We start from the raw sequence: 22,424 nt of genomic DNA, 5'->3' as shown, positions 1-22,424 counted from the left end.
CTACAGGATGGTTTTTACATGTGGGGTAGATGTATATCCCCTCTTCTTTTAGATTTTCCTATAGAGAGTAATTGAGCCTCTAGTCATATCTAAATACATGATTATTTATTCATAACTCTCACTGAACATATATAACACATAGAATTCTTATCTGAGAGGAGTCAGGACATTTCCTTACCATTTAGGTTGTATTCCAGGAACCGTATGGTGGAGCTGCATGTGGAATCCAGGAATGTTTCAAGGTGATCTACTTTGTTTTTCAAACCAGCACTCCAAGTAGCATTATACAGGGGAGAGGCCACCTCAACATGTGCAGTCAGTGTTCCAAAGGAAGGGATGGAAATTCCAGCAGGTACAGAGAACTTAATGGTAGGAATCTCAATAGTTCGCTCAGGCATGGTGACGTCTGGCAACTGAAAATCTGCAATCCTGCCGGCCACCTCATTTAGATCTAAAACAGCAACGCCAACTGAAATACTTTTTGGAAAGGAGAACTGGGACACAGTTAACTGAGATTTAGGCACAGTTACCTCAAAATAGGGAACTGAGGAGTCTTCCGGTTCAAAATACTTTGTTAACACATCAACTTCAGGGAATGTCACCTTGGGTAGTGCTGGTACCTTGAGGGAAAATGGTGAAGTACTTAGCTTCTTGTAGATTATTATTTCACTGAAGTCAAGTGTGTAGGATGGAACCTGAAGATCTGTAAATGGGATTTGGAATGTAGGTATGACAAGAACTGAATTCAGATTATTTAGTTTCAGCCCAGGAATAATGAATTTGTCAGCCAATGCTTGCACAGGGACAGAGAAAATATAGCCATTGGGGTTTTTGGTGTATACAAGGGCCGTTGAAGCACGAAGATACTGTTTCTTATCAACACTGGTGGTTCTATCCAGCTTTAGGAGGTCCCATATGCTCTTGTCATAAACTGGTAGGCCAATATTTCTGAGGAACCGTAGGTGCCCTTCTAAGGAACCTGCAATGTCAAGGCGTACGTCTTCTTGATTGTTAGAAAGCTGTACATCATGCTGGAGAGACGAGGTAAGAACCTTGATCTCACTTTTCCAGCTGAATTTCTGGTTCTCAGTGTTGGCATTCAGGGACACTTCCTGGCCAAGGTAACCGACATCAAGGAGGGAACTGTGTTGACTTGCATGGACCTGAACAAGGGCTGACATTTTCCATGGGGAGAGATCTAGGGTGGCTGTGCTTTTATGCTCTCCCGATGTGGAAACCATGAGTCTCTCTAGCTGTAAGTGGTTTTTTGTATTGTGTTCCCAGATGGCATATATGCGTTGGAGAGTGGCTTCTCCAGCAAAACTTTCTTTTACTTCAAGGTTCCAGATACCATCAACTTTGGAGGTCCCTTGCAGCTTCACTGAAGACCGAGGACCCTTGGAATTCAAATAAGTGCTGACCTCACTGGCAATAGTTCCTGAATATTCCTGTGAAAGGACTGAACCCTTGATATCTCCTTTGTTAGATGACTCAATGGAAAAGTAAGAAGTGAGGCTTTCTAAGCTGAGCTTGTGGTCAACTGTCCCTGTCGCAGCAGAGTACAGCTTGGTGGAATTGAAATCATACTTTAATTCAATGGATGAAGAGATAGATGGCTTTGACTTGGTATTTCCAGTAAGTTCTTGCTTGAAATCCATTTTCAGAATTGGAATTTGGACTTTTGCAGTTGTTGCCACTGAAGCATCCATGTTTCTCTTAGTGAAGCTAATGGTACTGTCATGATGGCCTTCCACAAATTTGTTATTCAGAGACAAAGCTGTGGCCAACTTCAACCCTCTTTTCCTCGTCAAGCTTGAAGTGCCCTCTAACTTGTACTGCAGTGTGTCAATGACAGAAGAAGAGGAAGTGAGGAAATGAGCAACGATATCTGATTGATTGTAAAGTCCAACATTGGTATTCAGTGTGATGACACTTGATTTAAAGGAAAAATCATAGGTAACATTGCCCATGGCTGGAATTAAAATATTGCGTGGGATACTCAATTTGTTAAATTCTGGAAGAGAAAACTTGAGAAAATCCCCAGGGATATGAAGAGCTGGCAGCTCTAGGAATGGTATGGTTAGGGTATAGGAGGGCACAATGACACCAGAAGCTGGGGTGGTGAAGCTGGGCGTGCTGATCTCTTTGGGGAACACATAGCCGAAAGCAAACATCTCTACTGTGAATGGAGACACTTCAGCGTTGACGATTGGAATAGTGTATCCAGGAATCTGGAAGATCCTGGGCTGGTTGTTACGGGATTGTTCAACTTTGTACTTATCAAATGTAATCTTTGCCTTATTATAGGATTTGGTAAACAATTCTAATGTCTTGTTTCTGACTTTCTCAACATGCCTGTTGAAGGAATTGATGTTCTGATTGATAAAGGCATAAAACGCATCCAAAGGAATTGAGATGGAATGTTTGTCTTTGTTTTTCTTATACTGAGCCTTTACACTAAAATCAAATGATTGCTTTGTTGTTTTCAAGAACTCCTTCAAGCCTGTTCTTTCCCATAAGGAGAAATCTTTCACCTGTGGAGTTGTGAGTCTTGTGTAAGGTAGAGTCATTTTAGGAATTGTCAAAGGAATGTTTAAGAAATCCAGGTTGGCTTCTCCATTTATTCCTACATGGGCCTCGATGCTGTTCTCATTGTTTCCAGCAGAGAAATTATGATTGTACTTGTACTGATTGAACCTGGCACTTGCTTGCCAACCTGCTTGCTGGGCATTCGGACTCAGAAACAGGGCATAATTATTCAGGAAGTCTATTTTCCCTGTCAATTTTAATGGAAAACTAACTTTCAAATTCCCTTCATTGTTTGTGGATGCAGTAATTTCAAACGGCTGTGCTGAAAAGAAAAGAGAATTTTTCAGAGTTCCACTAATTTTTCCATTTAAATGAGCACCGTGGTTGCCCGTTAGCTCTACCTTCTTTTCTCCAAGCAGTGCTGTGCCTTTAGCAGTTAGAACACTGTGGCCCACATACTGAGATTCAACTTGTGACTGGATTTCAAATTTAGCGAAGTCGAGGAAGTCAGATTCAGAAACCAAGGTTTGGTTTACTCTTAGGTGTTTGCTATTAATCTTATTAGACATTCTAAAGGAAGTGTCGGGTCCTTTCATAGAGAAGCTAATCTGTGATTCATGTGTTCCCTCATCTGAGAATTTGGGGCAGGCCCACTTCCATGACCCTCTCCCAGAAGAAGTCCATGTTCTGTGTCCATTTTCCAACAGGGCCTTGATTTCATTGTGCAGGTCAGCCTGACTGGAGAAGTCTAGTTTGGGGATGTTCAGTTTGTGGAAGTACTTTGTGTTGCTGTCCAGGGTAAGCTGATCGTTTATCTTGATGAGCACACCATTCCTGAGCTCCAGTGTATTTTTTTCTGTGTGTATACCTGCCACTGTGTTTGATTTTGCCTCAATAGTATTTCCCAAAGATAGCACTTCAACCTTACGCTCTATTTTCAGGTACTTGCTAGAGAAACTCATTGATTCCTTCAGAAACAGTGGATTAATCTCAGGGTCTGAGAGCTGTGCATTTGCTTGAAAATCAAATTTGAGGACTTCTAATTTGGAGTCTCCTTTGGCAGTGATGGAAGCCATGATTTCTGCATTGTTCTCGGGTGTAGTGACATTCTGAATGTCAGCATTCGCATCTAATGTGAAAAGGGGAGACTGGATTTTCAAAACACCATACAGCTTGCCCAAAGCAGGTACTTTGATGGTGTCTGAGATACTGGGAAGCTGGAATTCTGGTATATGAAGGTCAGGAACTTGAAAATCTTTAAGGTCAAGATGTGGGATTGTAAATTCTGGAATTGTGATTTCTGGTACATGGAAGTCTGGCAGAGTGATTCTAGCAAGAATGGTGTCCACCCCCTTCAGGTCCCTCAGGTATACTTCTGGAACTGGCCATTGCAGCTCACTGCTCAGTATTTGGTCAATGATTCTGATGACTTTTGCTTTTATTTCTGCCAAGTCAATTGTAATGGAAGGAACGTGGAAGGTGTTGAGGACAGTAAATTCTGGCGTGGAAAAGCTGGATGGGATTTTTATATCTTTCAACTTTTTGAAGTTTATTTGAACTGATGGAATCTTCAGATCTGTCAGGGGGACTATGAAGCTGGGAGTCTGATATGTAGCTTCCTGAAGGGCACGGAGACTGACTTCAAAGGCAGGTATGGTCCCGAAGATGGTCTGGATTTCAGGGACAGTGAACCCTTGTTCTACCAACACTTTCAGGTTTTCAGCCCAGTCTTGGAGAGAATACTGTTCTGCAAAGTCAGTAAGGTTCTTAGCAGCAAGTCTCCACCAGTCAGAAATGTAAGTGACAAGTGTGCTGTAAACTTGGCCAACCAAGGACAGGTATTTCTGAATTTCCCGTTGAAGGTCCACTTGATACATTTGGTCTCGTACATATTCTAGGGTCTCTTGGAATTTGATTTTCATGTAAATTAAATGTGTCGAATTTAAAGCCTCCTGTAACCAATCTATGAATAAGGGGATCTTGGTGTCTTTTAGATTTTCCAGATGGACTGAGACCACAGCCTTGACGTCCTCTACAAACAATTTTAGTGCTTTAGCTTTCTGTGGAAGGTCCAGAGCCTGGATTTCACCATTGATTCTCTTAGTCACCTCATGGATTTTTTTATTGGTTTCATCTACAAACTGATGGTAATCAAATGACTTTAATTTCTTTACCAACAGGTCAAGGAATCTGTTTACTTCTTCTATGAAATTTTTAAAAGACAATGCCTTAAGCTGCTCGACAGAATCATCAATAAACCCAACCAATTTCTCAAAGTGATCTTTTATCCCAACTTGTTGTAGGACATTGCTTAGCTTCTGAACAGTTTCCTTTAACTTATATTGGTGGGCCAACTGTACTGATTTATCCATTAAAACCTGGAAGTGTTGGTCTGTTTTATACATCTTAATTAACTTGAGAACCGTGTCTCTGAGAGCATTGATTTTCTCAGTTACTTCAAAATTTTCAATGAGATCGCTAACATAGCCTTTCACATGCTCAATCATTTCCTTTATTTTTTGAAGTGGAATTGTCGTTCTCAACTGATCTAAAAACACTCTGACATCAATAGCTTCAACCTGTTGTTTTAACTTTTCTGCAAGGTGCTGGATGTCAATATTTTGAATCTGTGTCTTGAGATATTGCAATTTTTCTTGTATCTGGATTCTGATTTGATACTTAGTATCCATATTTTGCATCCAAGATGCTGTACTACTTCCGATTTTGTTAAAATCAATCTTTTCAATAAACAAATATAGCTCATGGATTGTTTTTACTAAAGTTACACTGATATGATAACGTTCATCAAGAATTTTCAATTTTTCAATGATTCGATCAACAATCTTAGCAATAGCTGTTTTAAAATCATGCAAATCATAATTATCTTTAATATACTGATCAAATTGTATCACATATGTTTGTATTTGAGATAGTTTTTCATTAAGGTTGATTTTGAAATTGTCCAATTGATTTTTTATATCATTTTCTGTAATTCCATAATTTTTTGTGAAAGCAGTTAGTTTCTCCTTGGCACTTGAAACTTGTCTCTCCCAATTGAAGTCATTCATATAATCATTAACTTGCTGTGAAAGTTTGTCCAAGGCTGCTCTGTATTTCCCCACGAACTGATCAATGTCAATGCGTTTCAATTCTCTCTGTATGGTTTCCAAAGCAGTTACTGTTACTACTCGGGTCTTCTCAAAATATTCCGGCAGGATGTTCAAGAAGGGGAGATTGATGGTGTGAACATCTTGGTTCTTATCATATTTTACAGAAGCAACAATGGTGAATCCCTGGGGCTGGTCAGTCATGTCCCTTATCTCCAAAGCATCAATTACATTGACAGGCTCACTGAGTATAAGTGGCACTTTAATCGGGCTGTCTAGCATGGTGAGGTCAGCCAGGGCTCGTCCACTAAGCTCCACGCCGACTTTGTCTTTTGTGTTGTAAGCATCAAAGTCATGGCTATATTCATTTTTGTTCAACTGGGTCTTGAGTTTCCAGTTGCTTGTCTGCTCAGCTGGAGTGAGCAGGACACTGGCTTTGTGATCAAGAGCAGAACTGATGCTCCTTTTGGACTTGAGAAGGTGACTTGTGGATCCTTTGTAATCATGAGAGAACGTAAGGGCCAGTGGTTCCGCTTTCAGTAGGAATTTGCTGTACAGCTGCCCAGTGTGTTCTCCCCAGAGAACCAGTTTCCCGTTGCCATTTGTATGGGTATCGATGGTCATTGTAAACGGGGCCATTACAGAGTGGAAAACATTGCTGAAATGCAGTGAGTCCGAATTGTAATTTGTACTAATGTCAACGGCTGAAGCTAACCCAGCGATGTTCGCGTTGAGCCGATGGGTAAACTCTGTATCCTGCACCTTAGCGACAGTGTCTGCTTTATAACTTGCGGATAAGTCTGCATAAGAGATGGTGTAGATGTGTTTGATTTCGTTATTTTGGTAAGCTCCTTTTATGTTCCCACCCACATTCAGCTTGAGGGGTTCTAGCCGTAACTTTCCATGGTTGGTCAGATCCAGAGCACTGAATTTCAGGTCATTGTTTAAAGTAGTCACAAGAGAATAGGGCTGTAGCTGTAAATTAAAAGTTTGCTTATAAAACTTGTCAGAACTATAGATGTTGTCAAGTTTTGAAGAGAAGTCCAGTGCTAAGCCTGCAATGTTCAGATTGTTCGTGTAGTCAAGTTTCATCTCCTCATAGGAGCCCATCATGTCATGTGAAAGCTTGAGTCCCTCCTGGTTGATTTTGAAATTGAAAATATTTTTGCTGTCGACACCCAGAATCATGGCCTGATAAGCACTTCCCAGTGATACCTCTGTGAGGGCAGCTTTTCCATCTAGACTGAATTTTGCATTGTTTTCCCTGAAGCGGCCGTTTGTTGTCAATTTCACAGATGCCCCGGAGAGGCCGAGCGCGGCATTCAGTTCATTCTCCAACAGCAGGGGGCTGTACTTGAGGCTGGTGGTTGCACTGGTAGCCAATCCGTCTTGGGTAATCCGTAGTGTTGCTTTGTGAGCACCAGTATTAACTTTGTCAGTGCCCAAGATGTCAGCATTTAATTCAAGACCGTGGGAATTTAGTGATCCAGAAAGCAGGGTGAAGAACCTCAATGACTTATAATCAGCCTGATATTCAGAACGGAGCAATGCACTTTGCTTAGAGAAGGTCAGATCTACTTTGTTAGAAGTGGCAAACTCCTCGTACTTCCCATTGGTGTCAGATGTCAGAGTCAGCTCGTGGTTCTCATATTTTAGGGAAGCAGTATTTTTCATGATGCCACCTTGTAAATCTGAGGTGGAGGAGAGGGAGAAAGTTCCATCTTTGTATCTTCCCGTTATCTGGTTGGTGCCCTGCAGGTAGGTGGAGTTAAACCTCAGCTTGGACTCTCCGTTTAGCTGGCCAGTGGTAGGATCCTTCTGATAAGACAGGCTATATGCACCTTTAGCATAGAATGAAGAGACTCTGAACTGCCCGTCAATCTTGGCTTCCTTGATATACAAATGCTCTTTCTTTTTTGAGTCCAAATGTACTGACGCAGACATCTGTGGTCCCCATTCACTAGATGCATTGAATGTCAGCAAACTTTTTGAGGCTGGATTGTTTCCAATGTTTTGTACATGACTGAATTTGACATTTGAATCCAGAAATTTGTGGTATAGAGACCCATCACATGATAATGTGAACGTATTCTTGTAGTCATATGTTGTTTCTCCAGATCCTAACGTAAAAATTAAAACACATTGGTTAAATTAGGCAACAAATTTCCAGAACAATTTCTATGTTGTAAGACTTTCAATAATAAAGTAACATTGATCTGGGTCAGTTGTGCAACATTCTCCTCCATCTCTAACACAAGCGTAAAATCTGATAGCAAGAGGTAGACCCGCAGGAAGAGTTTCCTGACCACTATAGACCTCACTGGGTTCCCTTAACAAATGCTTTGACTGTACCTTATATTTATACTCTATACCCTATCATAGCACCTGTTACACTGAATTGTAATTTCCAGTTTATCTGTCTGTTTTCTTTGTTACTGCCTAGTAGAATACTTGGTGTATATTATATGTTTAATAAATATTTCTGTTGGTTGACTGAGTGAATGAATGAATGAATGAATGAATGAATAGGCTTCCAAGTAAGAAGGAAAATATCTCTAAGGAAGCCCAAGTCTTTTCCTCCCGAGAGGAGGCTGTCCCGTCAGAGCCTGCAATGCACTAGCCCTGTGTATCCTCTAACGAGGCATGGCTTACCTTGCACACTGTAAGAGAGCAGGTTGAACACAGAGTCAGCCTTCATGTGGTACCGAGCCTGAAGGCTCAAGCGGTCTGTGCTGGTGTTGCCGCCAGTGTAGGACGCCGACCAGTTGTACAGGTTGCTGTAGATATTTGTGGAGACATCTAGAACACCCAAGAGAGGCACCCGCAGTTCGTACACCTTGGGAATGGTAAAAGTGGGGACTTGGAACTCTCGAGATGGCAGGTGGAATCCCACAGACTTGAAGTTGAGGGCTGGTATCTGAATAGTCTTCAACATCTTTAGATCTTTGGAGGATTTGCCACCGAAAGGCAAAGGAATGTCAATTTTCACACTGTTCTTGTTAAAGGTGTATCTGATCCGGCCATCACTAAAAGGAACAACAAAGACAATGTCCCCACAGTCAGACACCAAGAACTGAAAGTTCTCTGCCATCTGGCTTTCCAAACAATAGTGTGTGTGCTCCAAACCCATTGTTACTTTTCCTCGTGCTACTCCCTATGCCTGCATCCCTCTCTTTTCACCTCCACCTATCAAACACTCACTTCCATTCAAAACCCTCTAAGAGCTGCTTCCTTATCTGTACGACATATTTAAGGCATGTTATTTTCTCTTGTTATTATAGTGACATAATCCCTTACACATATCTCAGAGAGCATGTTGAAATTCTGCTTATACAATGAGCACATATTTGCTCCTTTGTCCGTATCTACATTGGAGGACAGGTTATACCTTATCCATTTCTTCCCCCTTCTCTCTGCACCTAGTCTAGTATCTTGTATACAGGCGGCACTTGATATATATTTGCTAAACTGAATTGAAGCAACTTGATATGCAGAAAGAACACAGGTGTGGGTTAGAGTGTTAGCTTCCAATAATGAGTAATATTATATTAGTGAATTCACCTCTCTGAGTCTCAGTGATGTTATCTATGTAGTGAGAATAATAGCGCCCTTTCTGCTGACCTCACAGAGCTAAATATCAAATGAGAAAAATACCCAAAGCACTTTGCAACCTTTTCAATACTATGCACATACAATGGAGTATTATAATAACTTATAAGAATAAAGTAGGATGGCAGAGTTTTAAATTGTAAGCAAATCAACTGTTCATTACATCACTCCAACAGGGGTCTGTCCAGGGCTCTCACATTCAGTAGGGGGATGCTTGCTAAGACCCTGTCTGGTTTGTAGGCCTGTGGTCCTGTCTTTTCAACACAGCATAGAGAAGACTGCTGGCTGGAAGCACTAACAGTGAAGAAAGAGGTTCCTGGATCCTCTGAAGTTGCCACTTTCTTCTCTTCTCTTCAGTATGTTTGTCCATATGAGCGCTTTGGTGGACTTCAGCTCTTTCACACTCATTTGGTCTATTAAACTTTGCTGCTCAGCCATAGACTATAGAAAGGCCCATGTGACACAGGCCACTTGTCTCCTTAACCCTGAAGAGCATACAGAGAACACTCTATCTAGAAAAGACTATTGTCTTTTTAGCTCATACTCTGACCTTTTCATTTTCATGAAACAAAGTAAAGCACTATGTATATTTCTGTAATGACAGAAGTAAGCTGAGACATTCAGTTGGGAATCTGACTTCTCCGTAAGGATGAAGCTATATTGCTAACGTGAAATATTCTCTCAGAATGCTCCCTTCGTTCAGTGTTCAATGGCTGCTCTGAGCCGCTAGAGCTCAACTGCAAACTTGTAGTCAACAATTCCACTAGACACTGTTGAATTCTTCACAAACAATTATGAGTATGTTCTGATCCAGAACAAAGGGGGGATTCACGTATAGCGGAGGAAAATTGAACGGCTTTCAAATTCAGATGTAGTGAATGAAACAGAATCCCTAATTACTTTCTTAGGTTCTTTCTGGCGGGGTTGGTGTTCACAGTCTGACTTCATGTTTAATGATGCAAACATGCCACAGTGTTTATGCTACTGTTATTAATCTCCTTATATTGCTTAAAATATTTCTCTTCAGAAAGTAAACTAGAGTCTACATCATCCTAAGTAAAATCTTCCACTAACTTTGGAAGGTTCTAGAAACATTTTCTGGTTTCTTTTCATACCTTTTCAAGAAGAGGTTTTGTGGGATGTGGAAGTCTGGCAATCCCATTTTCTGGAGGTTCAACTCTTTTAGGCCACTGAGGTAATCTTGAAAATTCTGGGCATAAGGAACACTCATGGATGCCTTCTGAAGCCACGTGTTTGTTGCCTACAAAATAACAGAAGTTTTCAGAGCAATGGGCATGGATGGGCTTCCAAGCACAATTAACATTAGGCAGTAATCCATATTTGACAGATAAATCACTAAGCAGGACGACACACTGAAAGTTAAAAATGAATCATAGAAAATTATAAATTTTGGTTGTCAGTCATTGATTTCTTCCTGTATTTTATAAAAGGAATAATAACATAGTGAAATTCCTAGCCCGTGTCCTGAAGCTTCCTTTGATATCTTAGTCATAGCAAACGCTTCTGCTTATTTGTATTCATTTGGTAGTTATCACCTATAGTCTGTATAACTGAGCAACTATGCATGAATGTTTCTTTTTTCCCCAGAAGATCCTTGGGGGTAGGGAGCATGCCTTATCCATCTTTGGATCACCTCTTTCACCTAACTCAGGGTTGCATATGTAATTTGCACTTATAACCATGTATTTATTGACTGACTGATTTGTACTTACAACAATTAATTTGGAACCCACGTGACGGAAAGTCTTGTCTGTTTGAGGAACTCTGTAATCCAAGAGACTGTTGGCATACTTATGCAAGCTTTTAGGATAACCGGAGAGATCCACGGGGAAATTGGCAGCCACTTTTTTGGTATCCACGTTGGAGCCTGTGTTCCATTCAAATTCAATCTTCTCTTCATCTGAAAACGCACATATGAAATAGTTGTCAGTGGTATCAGGTCAGCCGCTGACCAATGGCTCTCAACACTGCACTCAAGTACAGAGCGCTCTTGGAAGCGCTCGTGTGGGGTAGAGACACATACCATAACGCCATGTCACCTTCCTGGAAATTGTTGAGCCGTAAGCTGTAGCAGATGAGTCCATCTGGAGGAGCAGTTTTGTGGTTGACCACTGGGTGAGGATCTCACTTCTGGCTTCTGCTTGCAAACGGGGTATGGAAATAACACCTTTGATTTTGCCTTCTTCATTTCTGCTACCACTATTGAAAAGAAAATCAATGGACATCAATGACTGTGTCCATTCCAAGGAGATACACAGGACTAAACAGTTAGAAGCTGGACTTGTGGTGATAGAAGTGAGATACATGAATGGCTCAGAGAAATGACCAGAGATTGAACTCATTAACTTGTACAGCCAATTTCAGCACAAATTCAGGACTTTCCAGGGAGGTATGGGAGAAAGAAGGTTTTTGAAAACTGTTTGAATGCTGCTGTACCATCGATAGCTCTATTACCTTGGCCAAATTATTTAACCCCTCTGAGCTACCGTATCCTCATCTAGAAAACAGGGTAACTCAGTTTATTATAAGTACTGAGATAGTTTCTTTAAAGCAGTCAGCACAGTGCCTGATGAATAGTAAGTGCATAGTGAACGACAGGGAGATCCAACAGGACATGGGCACAGAGTCAAAATGTTGGGGGTTCTGTCTGTCCCTTGGACTGTAGACCAGGAGAGCCCCTGGTCTGGTCAGCTTTAAAGCTGAAAAGGAAGGTCAGCAGCTCAGGTCAGATCACCCTGAGTCTTCCTTACCTTATGTGGCCGATGAGGGTGACTTCAGTGATTTTCTTGTTTTGAAGGTCCAGGGTGAGTTTGTAAGACTTCTCTTCCTTAGAAGACTCATCACTGACTCTGAAGATTGTCCCAAGGTCAACGTCAAAATCTGGAATTTGCATTTCACTGGACAAAGTCATACTCTGCCGGTTATACCTGAATGCCATAGTAGCCTCGGTCTGCTTCACACCTGAAAGAGCATACAAGATCATTAAACCATGTATTCAGAAACTTTGTTAGGTAGGAAAAGAGAAAAAGGCAGAGCAATCCCAAATACTCAATGTGCTTTACATGACAGTGCAGGATTTTACCTTAAATGTTTAACTCAGTGGTGTTCATACATTTGCTCAATGTGCAAATATTGATTGATTGCCTATCATGTGCTAGGCACTGCTCTTGACACAGGGGAGTCCATGCTCTCGTGGAGCTTACATTCTAGTGGGCGTGTACAGATAATAAACAGGTAAATTAGTTATGTCAGATGGTAATAAATGTTACGAAGAACAGTACAAATGGCTAAGACAATAAAAGTTAGAAAGGGCTAGAAGAGGTGCTATTTCATGTGTGGTGGTCAGAGAAGTTTTCTCTCATAAGGGAATATGTGGACAGAGACTTGAATCAAGAGAAGGGCTGAGCCATGCTAAATTCTGGGGGGAGAGCATTCTAGGCAGAGGGAATTGGAAACTCGAAGGTCCTGCTGTGGGAAACACTTGGCATGTCCAGGGAACAGTAAGGTCTTGATGTCCTTCTGTGTGAGGCAGCCATGACATCTCTATATGACTCTCCACCTAGACACCCATCTTGGTTCTTTGCCACCCCTGCCCTGCCTTCCCCTCTCCCTGACTCCTTTCTTTATAACAAGATTCCCATGTTTCCTTCAATTCATAGGCTTACCCATTTTATATCTTTTGTAAAATTGTTACATGACATTTGTTTTTTTCAGCACACAACACCCCCTTTCTCTGGTGGGTCTTGTTTTTCTAGTTTAATTTGGTGACATACTATTCCTACACAAAAAAATCTTCCGAATTGAACATTTAAGTTTGTCCCATCCCCTAAAACCTGTTCCTCTAGTAGCCTTTTCCACCCCAGTAAATGGTACCTCCATTTTTTAGTTGCATAGGCCCACAATCTTAGAGTCATCCTGATTCCCTTTATCTCTTATACTCAACACGCACTCAAGCAACAGATCTTGTCAGCCTAACCTTCAAAATATGGCCAGAATCTGACCATTTCTCAGATGTTCTCAGCTACCACTCTAATCCAAAGCACCACCAGCTTTGACCTGGATTATTGCCACAGCCTACATACTAGTTTCTCTGCCTTTGTGCCCTTAAAGTCTTTCCTCAACATGAGCATAAACCAAATCGTGAAAACTCTCCAGTGGCTTCTTATGTTACTTAGTAAAAGCCAGTGTCCTTCCCGCGGCCCACAAGACTATTCTTTCCCCACTGGCCCCTATCTTTATGACCTCCTCTTCTACCAGTTACCTCCCTGATATCTCTGCTTCAGCTGTCCTGGCTTTCTCCCTTTTTCTCAAACATGGCAGCCATGCACCTGCCTCACGGCCTTTGCACCTCCTGGCCCCTTAGCCTGTAATGCTCCTTTCATTTGGCTTATTCCCTTACCTCCTTCAGGTGTCTCTTTTACGTTCCCTTTACCAGTGAGACTTTATCATTCCAAATGGCACTGCCTTCCTCTATCCTTCCTCCCCGCTCTACTCCGACATTCTCTGGACCCCTCTGTATTCTATTTTTCTCCTCAGCACCAATATAACATTCTCCATAGTTACTTGTTTGGTTACTTACTGGAAACTCCATGAAGGCAGGGGCTATCTCCCCTGTTTCCTGTTCTAGCCTCAGCTCTTAGAACAGGCCTGACACTTATCAGTACAAATTTATTAAATGCATTGAATTAAATCTGTTCTCCTTGTGCATCCTGGACCTGAGAGGGAGGGCAGTGAGGAAGACTCCTTGTCTGGTTACTTGCCTTCTGCCTGAGCTACAAACTTCAATGTGTCCACCAAGCCTTCGCCCTCTCTCTGGAGTTCGTACGTTGCGCTGGCAGAATACTGCTCTACTTCTCCCGTCGGCTTCAGTTCCAGTTCAAACCTAAAGATGTTACAGTGCATATGGTGCGTGATGTTAGAGCATTCCATGATCACGACAACGTCCCCAAAACAACTCAGCCTCGATAGCAACAAAAATATGGTCCTTATCATAACATCAACTTTTTGCCCTTAGCTAGTGATGATCTCCATGATCCCTTCCAGTCCCTCCAAGAGCTCACGGCAATGGCAGAGCCTGGGATTCCCAGGGGTTTTTGGACAAGCAGAGCAGGAGTTTCTGGTTGTGTCAGCAACGCTGAGGACCAGCAGTGGGAGTTGGGGGAGTTGAAGACAAGGCACTTTTAAGCATGGTGAGGGCTTTGAACACATCCGTGGGCTCTCGGCAAGGCCATGCCAATGTGTCCGGAGGCTCAGACACATGGACACTGAAAAGCAGCAAATTGAAATCTGTGCTGTGATCCCCTTGTCTAATGCATAATGGAGAAAGAGGGGGTGCCAGGTATGAAGAGATGTTATTAAAGGAGTGATTCTCAATGGCAGTGGGTACAGTTCGCATGGGGGAGTGTGATAGAGTCACTGTTTGAGCTAAGACTTCCCTCAGGGCTCATGACTCCTCCCTCCCACCTATGGAGAAACTCAGGGGTAGGTTCAAATTTTAGGTAGGAAATGTGCACCTTTCAGGTGCGTTGGGCAGAGGACTACTGTTTTAAATAATTAAAGGATGGGGTAAACACCTCAGGCTGTGGACACAGGCCTACATCATGTAGCATTTTTTCTTTGCCCTGTTAAGTGACCATAGGTAAAAGGTGAACAATGCAGGGTGGGCCCATCTGACCTGGTGTCTCCGGTCAGAGGATAGTAAGGAGAGTCTGTAGAACTGGCGTTGGAGTAAGCACCGTTGATGCAATAGTTCAGTCCAGTCAAGAAAGGCTTGCAAAGTGACCAGGACTTCCTGTTCTCAGGTAGAGGTGTAATCGCTTCCATTTTGGTGGTAGAGACCAAATGCAATATGTTACTGGTGGAGAAAGAAAAAACCTGAGTTCTCTTCAAGTCATGAATGGAAATGAACATCCCTGCTTCTCACAGTGCACAAGCTCCCTTACCTTGCTCTCTGTCGCCCTCTGTCCACACCCACCTCAAATTCTGATTTATTCAGGAATAAATCATAGTAAGAAAAACATCAGCAAGGCTAACCATCACAGTGACTCTGCACCAAGTTCTTTTTTACATTTGTTATCCATTATCCTCACAACAGTAGGCATTAGGAGTCTCCTTTTACACAGGAAACAGAGGCTCAGAGATGTTAAGTAATAATCACTGGCACCTGACCTCAGGTGTGCCCCTTCCTACCTATGATTTAGGGTAAGAGGGGCCCCGTCTCTCTTACATCTGAAATCTCTTAGTCTCTACTGGCTTCTTTCCACCGGTATTAAACACCCTCAAGTCTCTTCTCCCATTGTACACACAACACACACACACACACACACAACTTTCTTCCCCTTCTAGTCCCCTCTTGTCTCCCCCACAATCAAGAAATTTATCTGTCTTTGCAGTCTCCACTTTCTTTCAACACCTTTCTCTCTGAACTGTGATCTGACGGCCTCCCCCATCGTGCTTTGGGAACTGCTCTCATCAATATGTCCAATCACCTTCTTGCTCTTAACTCCAATGGACATATTTAGGCTTCATCTTCCTTGATCTCTTGGAAGCATTTAGTAGACTTGCTCTCTTTTGGCCAGATTAAGACTTTAGAGTCTGTAACCCCTAAAAAGATTACGGTATCCTCCACCCAAGTATGTACTTAAAAAATTACTAAGTGCAAGAAAATTCCACAATGCCCTGATCTCATCCAAGGATGCTTTGATAGATCATGTTCTTTTCTCAGTATTGTTTCTTCATTTTAGGGGTGCCCTAAGGCAAACCTATGCTGATAACTAGAGCCCTAAGTGCCAGCTTTGGCCGACCTCTGGAGCAACCCACCTGGGCTTCTATGACCTGTTGCAGCCTCGTTCCCTTTCTGCCCCTCTGGTCACTCCTCACTCTTTGCTGCTTATTTCTCTCCCCCTTCCCATGTTTATACTCTTCGTGTTTCTTTCCTAGTTTTTACATCAATTGCCCCTTGATTTCAATAACCTCTAATGCCACTGACTCCCAAATTTGTATTTGTATCTCAAACCTTTTTACTGAGCTCAGACCCATTGGTCTAATTGCCAGTTGGAGATTCTAGTTGGTTGTCTCACAGGACTTCTAACACAATATATCCAAGCCTGAATTTGTCATCTTCCTCCATACCTTCCTTTTTCAAAGAAGGGTACCCCCTACTCTCCCTTATTCTTTCTTTTGCCTCACCCCCATATCCAGTCAATCACCAAGCAATCATATTCCTACCTCCTAAGAATTTCTAGAGCTCATTGTTCCTTACACCCAGGCCCTCACCTGGTGCAGGCCACTGTCACCTCTCACCTATGCATGATTGTGACAGACTCCTAACTGGTCACTCTGACTCCAATTGTGCCTCCTGCCCACCCATTTTCCACTCTGGATTCAGAGTATTTCTCCTAAAACACCAACCCTTATTTATGCTCCCATTTGAAATTCCTTTGCCCTCAGAAGAGTCCAAACTCCTGTCTATCTCATTCAACATGCTTAGTATATATTAGGCAATTAAATACTGTTTTCACTATTTTTGAATCATATTAATGTGGAATGTGGAAACTAAGGTAAAGCAATGTTTGAGGATGTCATTAAAAATGAAGTTCTCAGTATGAGGTTGCAACCCATAATCGTGAGATTAGGACCTTCATGCTTTATCTACTGAGCTAGCTACCACAAATCAGTATGTTCTTTGGTCATTTTCCTGGGAAACAAGTTCATTGCCAAGGATGATTTCTGTAGAACTAGTCTTTTTTCATTCTTAAAACCAACCATCCAACCAACCAACCAACCAACCAACCAACCAACCAACCAACCAACCAAGCACAACCTAATAACAACTAGTTAATCAGTAGATCTTAAGTCTCCATTTCCTAAAATGTGGAAAACCAAGGAAATTGTAACTGTTTAATGAGACTAGGCTAGGTCATCCCGTACCTTCTCTCGCTCCATCACCCCAGATCCACTGGGGCCAGATTTATCTCAATTAGCTGTCTGGTCTGGCCAAGTCCTGCAGGTACAGTCTCAATTCTCTTTCAAACTGGCTAGTCAGATATAACTGAAAGAATTACCTGCCACTTAGCAGCTTGACTGGCCTCTTTGGAGCAGGAATACTGAACTTCAGCTGGCCAGATTTTAGGGAAACTCGCGCTTCCAGGCCTGTCTCATGGAAGAAGTTGGTGTTCATTTGGACTCCGCTCCTAGCAAAGTCTGGAATGATGATGCCCATATTTGTCACAAACTCCACAGACACAGAAGGCTTTGTCACCAGTTCTGCCTGCATCTGTAAGTCAGAAAACGACCTATTCAGCTTTGTTCAATACCTTAGTCCTCTGAAGTCAGATCAGCTACCCTTCCCACCCCTGGGCAAACATCTCTGGATAGCTCAAACCTCAAGAAACATAATTGTGGTTTGTTTGGAGGAAGAAAAGCCAAGTTCTCAGTTCTGCAGGGCCAGACAACACTGATACCCCACACTAGGAAGTACCCAAGTTAACTTTAAGCATAATATAAAAAGATGATGGAAATCCTCAGATATTGAGAGAATAGCTGAGTTCTCACTTGACTGCCATGCCCAGTGGAGCTAGCGAGGTGGTGCATCCTATTGGAACCCTAAAGTTTTTCATAAAAATGAATGAAGTGATTACATTGATGAGGTACTTCATCTTGAACTGGAAACACATTTGAAAATTGCACAAGAAACCCATTCTGAAGGAAAAGAACAACCCGAGGAATCAAAAGGTGAACAGAACAGGCTTACATCGGCTACGTCCAGTTTCACTCCAGCCTGGATTCCAGGAGTGATGACTCCAGAGAAAGACACTTGCAATGGTAACCCAAGTCCGGTGGGGAGTTCAAAGGCGTTGTCCATGAAGATGTAGTGAAGAAACAAGTCATTCTTTGAACCTCTCCTTATGGCCTCTCCAATCTGTAGATCCGACAGGGGAGAGTAACTAAAAAAGTAAGCCTCATCGAAGTGGGCTTTGTGAAATGCACTTTCCCATACATCAAACAATAATTCTTCTTCTTCATCCAGAAAGGAAGGGACTAGCATATTTTGATTAGCTGAATAATTTAATAAGTAAAGATGAATGATTATTGATTTCAATAAATTGGGATGTAAAAATATTGCCCTGGATATACATCACATCCTTTTCAACTAGTGATTCAGAAAGTATTTAAGAATATTGTGAGGCCTCAGATTTTTACGGACTTCAAGTCTCATAGCACGGTATGACTTTTTTTGGAGTCCAAATGTAAATGAGTGTTTACTTGAAATACACTGTATTATGGTAAAACCAAATGTTTGAAACGAATGAGCTATTGGATGGTATACGTATTAGTATGCATTGCTTTTTATTTTGTATGACATATCTAGAAAATAACTTCAGATCTGTTTTATTAAAGCCAACATTATTATTTATTAAATCCTAGGGGGTGTATTTTGATATTTTCTCCCTTCTTAATAAATTAATAATAATAAAAACTACAGCTCATATTTAGGTAGTAGAATACAGTTTGTCAAATACATCCTTTCATAATCATTGCATCATTTCAATTTTAAAATAAACCAGTAGCATACGTAGAGGAAAATACGCTTAACATTGTTTTCCAGATGAACAAATGAATGCTCTTAAAAGATACATCCAGCAGTATGGATAGCTTAATTTCTAAATGCTACCAATTCCTTGTGATCCAACGATCTTCTTCACTAAAATTCAAGGCTGACCTGTCTCTTTGAAGGAAGTACAAACGTTTTCGCTGGCTTACATGGCCAGGATTTTAAGTGAATCTGGGAGATCTAAAAAGAGCACAGGCTAATGTCATCACCTGTGATGGGCCTGGCCCACTTACCATTTGGGGGATCCCCTGCAGAGTACGGACACCATTCAGGAGCAGCCTTCCCAGGAGCTGGAGGTCTTGGAGCCTGACAAAGCCAAGCTCCTCTCCCAAGATGCGGAGGTAGGCTCTGGCTTCTGGGAATTCTTTGGATTTCAAATCTTTGATCAGCTTGTCAATATTGTTCATAATTCCGTTGACCATGTCCTGGGATATTAACAACAAATGTCTAGTGAGATGCTAGCACTGTCCAATACCTTTAGGTTTCTGTTATGGTCTGGGGGCCTGTCTGCTACAGCTGTGATGGACCTACACACAAACACTCAGGGTGGGGATCCAGGCCAGACACTGAAACTGCTCCCACCTCTTGAAAGATAGATAGCTTCTCCAAATCGAGATAAAAGGGACAGAGGTGCTTCCACACTGTTCTTAACTTGAATGATATAGGCATAGTAAGGGTGTGTTCTACTCTCCAGGATGACAGGATCCCTATGGCTCCCCCAAATGAGAAGCTCCTTGGTCTGCCACCCCATTCCCTGCCCTCTTTCCTTTGACTAGGCAAGAATAGTAGGGGGAACATAGCTGCCATATAAATTGGACAAAAGCTTGAAAAAACCTCTGATCCTAGACAAGTTCTTTTTAGAGATAAGAAGAACTCCATAGACTGATGTTTAGGCATTGAGAAAGAAGGGAGTGATTGGCAAACCCAAAACAGACCAATGACCCTCCGCCTCAAGTGAAAATAAGGAAATTAGAAGATGGAGGAGGGGATCTTTGTGAGCATCTAGGAGTAACTTATTGCTCTGCTTCTCAAACTGAAATGTGCATGCAAGATAACCTCATTAAAATGCAGGTTTTGATTCAGTAAATCCCAGTGTGGCCAGAGAACCTGAATTTCTATCAAGCCAATTTCTGTAATGCCAATGACTGGACCACACATTGGGTAGCAAAAAGTTAAAGAATAAGAAGCTCCAGATTATGCAATATATTTTCTGCTCATTAAGTGGGGGCTGATGCTAGCTTCAAGATGAATTTTGCTTTCATTAGCTAGTGTACTGATGTGCGTGAGAGCCAAAGAAAGAAGTTGGCCATAATGAAAAATATGAATTTAAAAATGATAATCGTATCTGCTTATTGAACAAGCAGTATTAGAGTCAGGCACTCTACTGAGCATTTTACATAATTTCTTTCATTTAGTCTTTAAATAACCTTGTGAGACATGGGTTATTGTTAGTACTTTGGTGATGCAGAAACAGATAGACATAGTATCGAGGAACATACCAAGTGTGCATAGCTTGAAGACAGTGAGGTAAGAATTCAAATCCATGCCCCTGACTTCACACTCTTAATATTCTAGAGTCCCTCTATCGAGTCTGGTTCCTGGGCACACTGAATCTTTAGGAGGCCCATAACTGCCAAGGATCCCGGCTCTTACTCCCATGGGGTTGGTCAATAAAACCCATAGTTGTCACAGCCCTTAGATAGTTCCTTGATGACTTCCAGACTTTGATAAGAATGTTTTTGTATTGAGACCCAAAGCTCTCCTTGAGAAGATACTTAACAAGAACTTACCTGCTCATGTTTATCACCTTTGGTGTAGCCAAAGTGGTCTACCAAGACCTTGGAGACACGATCAGGAACTTTACCATCAACCCAGTACAAAGCCTTGTTGACACTGTCTGGGAAAAATCCCTGCTTCCCAAAGAAAGCTTCCAAGGTTGGCTCAAACCCTTTTCCTTCTAAACCAACCTGAAAAAGAAAATCAGGCAAAGAGAAAAAAAAAAGTTATTAAGTTCATTGTTGTTTTTCAACCTCCCATTCCCCTCTTTATGTCCATTTAATTAAACAATTATTTGATGACTACTACAAGGCAGGAACTGAGCTGAGCACTCCACAGGAGTGGTATTATTTAAATCTTGCTAGAATCTTCAAAGGCAGAACTTATTTTTGCCCTTTTTCAGAAGAGGCAACTATGGTTCAGAGAGGATAAATAATTAAAGCAAAGATTCAGAGTTGGAAGTGGAGTTTGGGGTTTGAACCAGATCTATCTGATTACATAGCCCATGCCCTTCCTTGGATTTTGGGTCTCAGGACTTCTCTGAGACATCTGCATGTCCATTTATACTAAGAAGTTATGCTTCAGATGACCCCCTCCCCCCACCCAGCAGCAGGGAGGTGAGGGAGGTGGAAAGGAGCAGGCCTCAAGGGGGTGGTATGGAACTAACTGCCAGATGATTCGTGTTCCTCCCCTCTGGTTCATGGCTCCCTTGATTTTTTATTTACAGTGTAGAATAGAATGGGCTAGAATACATAAGACTCTTACCTCAAAGAGGTCAGATGGAGAAAATCCAAAGACAGTGAGGGTCGTTTTCAGCATGCTTTCTTTGGGAAGGTAATTATTTGGATCAAATATAAGGTTGCCTTCGATTTTGGCTGACACTGGGTCAAACGATGGAAGAGAAATAGATTTGGAAAGGTGATAGTTGCGGGAAAATTTTTTGAAGTCCATGACAGTTGGAAGTTGAGAATTTTCCAGAGCTTCTTCCACTAATTTTTTCAAACTAGATGAAAAGAAGGAGTATATTTTGAGCCGACACATCATGTTACATATGCATGGCTTCTCTCATCCCAAGAAAATATGAATTTCCAATTGCTACCAAAGTCATGGGTTTGCCCCAAGAGTTTGGCTCAGGTCTGCTGTACTTTTTTTGCACAAGTGTTTGTTCCAGAACAAAGACTACTCTATAAAGAGCAGGCAGTAACTAAATCCAAATTGAAGTTTGGAATTTCAGCCCTTTGTATCAGATGGGGAAAAATCGCTCTTACTTACTTCTGGACATACAATTCTTCTGAGTTTAAGATGTTGGCGAGGTGGGAAGCCACAAAGTTCTTCACTTGCTCATTCTGTTCCCGGGGGAGAAGTTGGGTGACTTTGCTAATATCTGATGGGGAAGGGTCTTTCATCAGCATGAGATAAGCAGCCAGTCGCTTATCCCCTGGAGAGGCAGCATCAAGGAAAGTCTGAAGAAGGACTTCCCGGACCTGTAGCCCAAAGAGGAGACTGTTATCATTGCCCTTTGGTCAGAACACAGAACAAGGCTGGCAAACATCGGCATGGTCTGCAAGCAATTTATTACGTGCAAGTCGAATTTCTCTCTAATAACTCTTCAAATGCTGGTACTGAATCTTCTTGCCAGTGTTCCCCAGAGCAACTAGCTCATAGAAGGGTTCTCAGGAAACTCCTATCGAATGTACGTCAAATTCAGTTTTATGAAAACACACAAGTCATGGCCAACTTATGACTTGTTGGAGACCTGCCACTAACTA

At 41.9% G+C, this 22,424-nt stretch overlaps 1 protein-coding gene across 1 annotated transcript in view; it reads right to left on the bottom strand.

Moving 5' to 3' along the window:
• Positions 1-22,424, bottom strand: part of APOB (apolipoprotein B) — a 38,601-nt gene that overhangs the window by 3,490 nt on the left and 12,687 nt on the right. The window contains exons 13-26 of the mRNA XM_033125573.1: positions 21,928-22,139; positions 21,421-21,658; positions 20,670-20,846; positions 19,113-19,304; positions 18,019-18,186; positions 17,330-17,541; positions 14,941-15,120; positions 14,027-14,148; positions 12,017-12,227; positions 11,290-11,465; positions 10,979-11,166; positions 10,361-10,506; positions 8,289-8,662; positions 179-7,756 (exon numbers count right to left, since the gene is read on the bottom strand). Coding sequence (XP_032981464.1) covers positions 179-7,756; positions 8,289-8,662; positions 10,361-10,506; positions 10,979-11,166; positions 11,290-11,465; positions 12,017-12,227; positions 14,027-14,148; positions 14,941-15,120; positions 17,330-17,541; positions 18,019-18,186; positions 19,113-19,304; positions 20,670-20,846; positions 21,421-21,658; positions 21,928-22,139 — 10,174 coding nt within the window. The remainder of the gene's footprint in view (positions 1-178; positions 7,757-8,288; positions 8,663-10,360; positions 10,507-10,978; positions 11,167-11,289; positions 11,466-12,016; positions 12,228-14,026; positions 14,149-14,940; positions 15,121-17,329; positions 17,542-18,018; positions 18,187-19,112; positions 19,305-20,669; positions 20,847-21,420; positions 21,659-21,927; positions 22,140-22,424) is intronic.

The sequence above is a fragment of the Rhinolophus ferrumequinum genome, chromosome 13, assembly GCF_004115265.2.
Source record: "Rhinolophus ferrumequinum isolate MPI-CBG mRhiFer1 chromosome 13, mRhiFer1_v1.p, whole genome shotgun sequence".
Classification (NCBI taxonomy): domain Eukaryota; kingdom Metazoa; phylum Chordata; class Mammalia; order Chiroptera; family Rhinolophidae; genus Rhinolophus; species Rhinolophus ferrumequinum.
The sequence above is the reverse complement of the archived record's forward strand: the minus strand, read 5'-3'. Positions and strand labels throughout refer to the sequence as shown.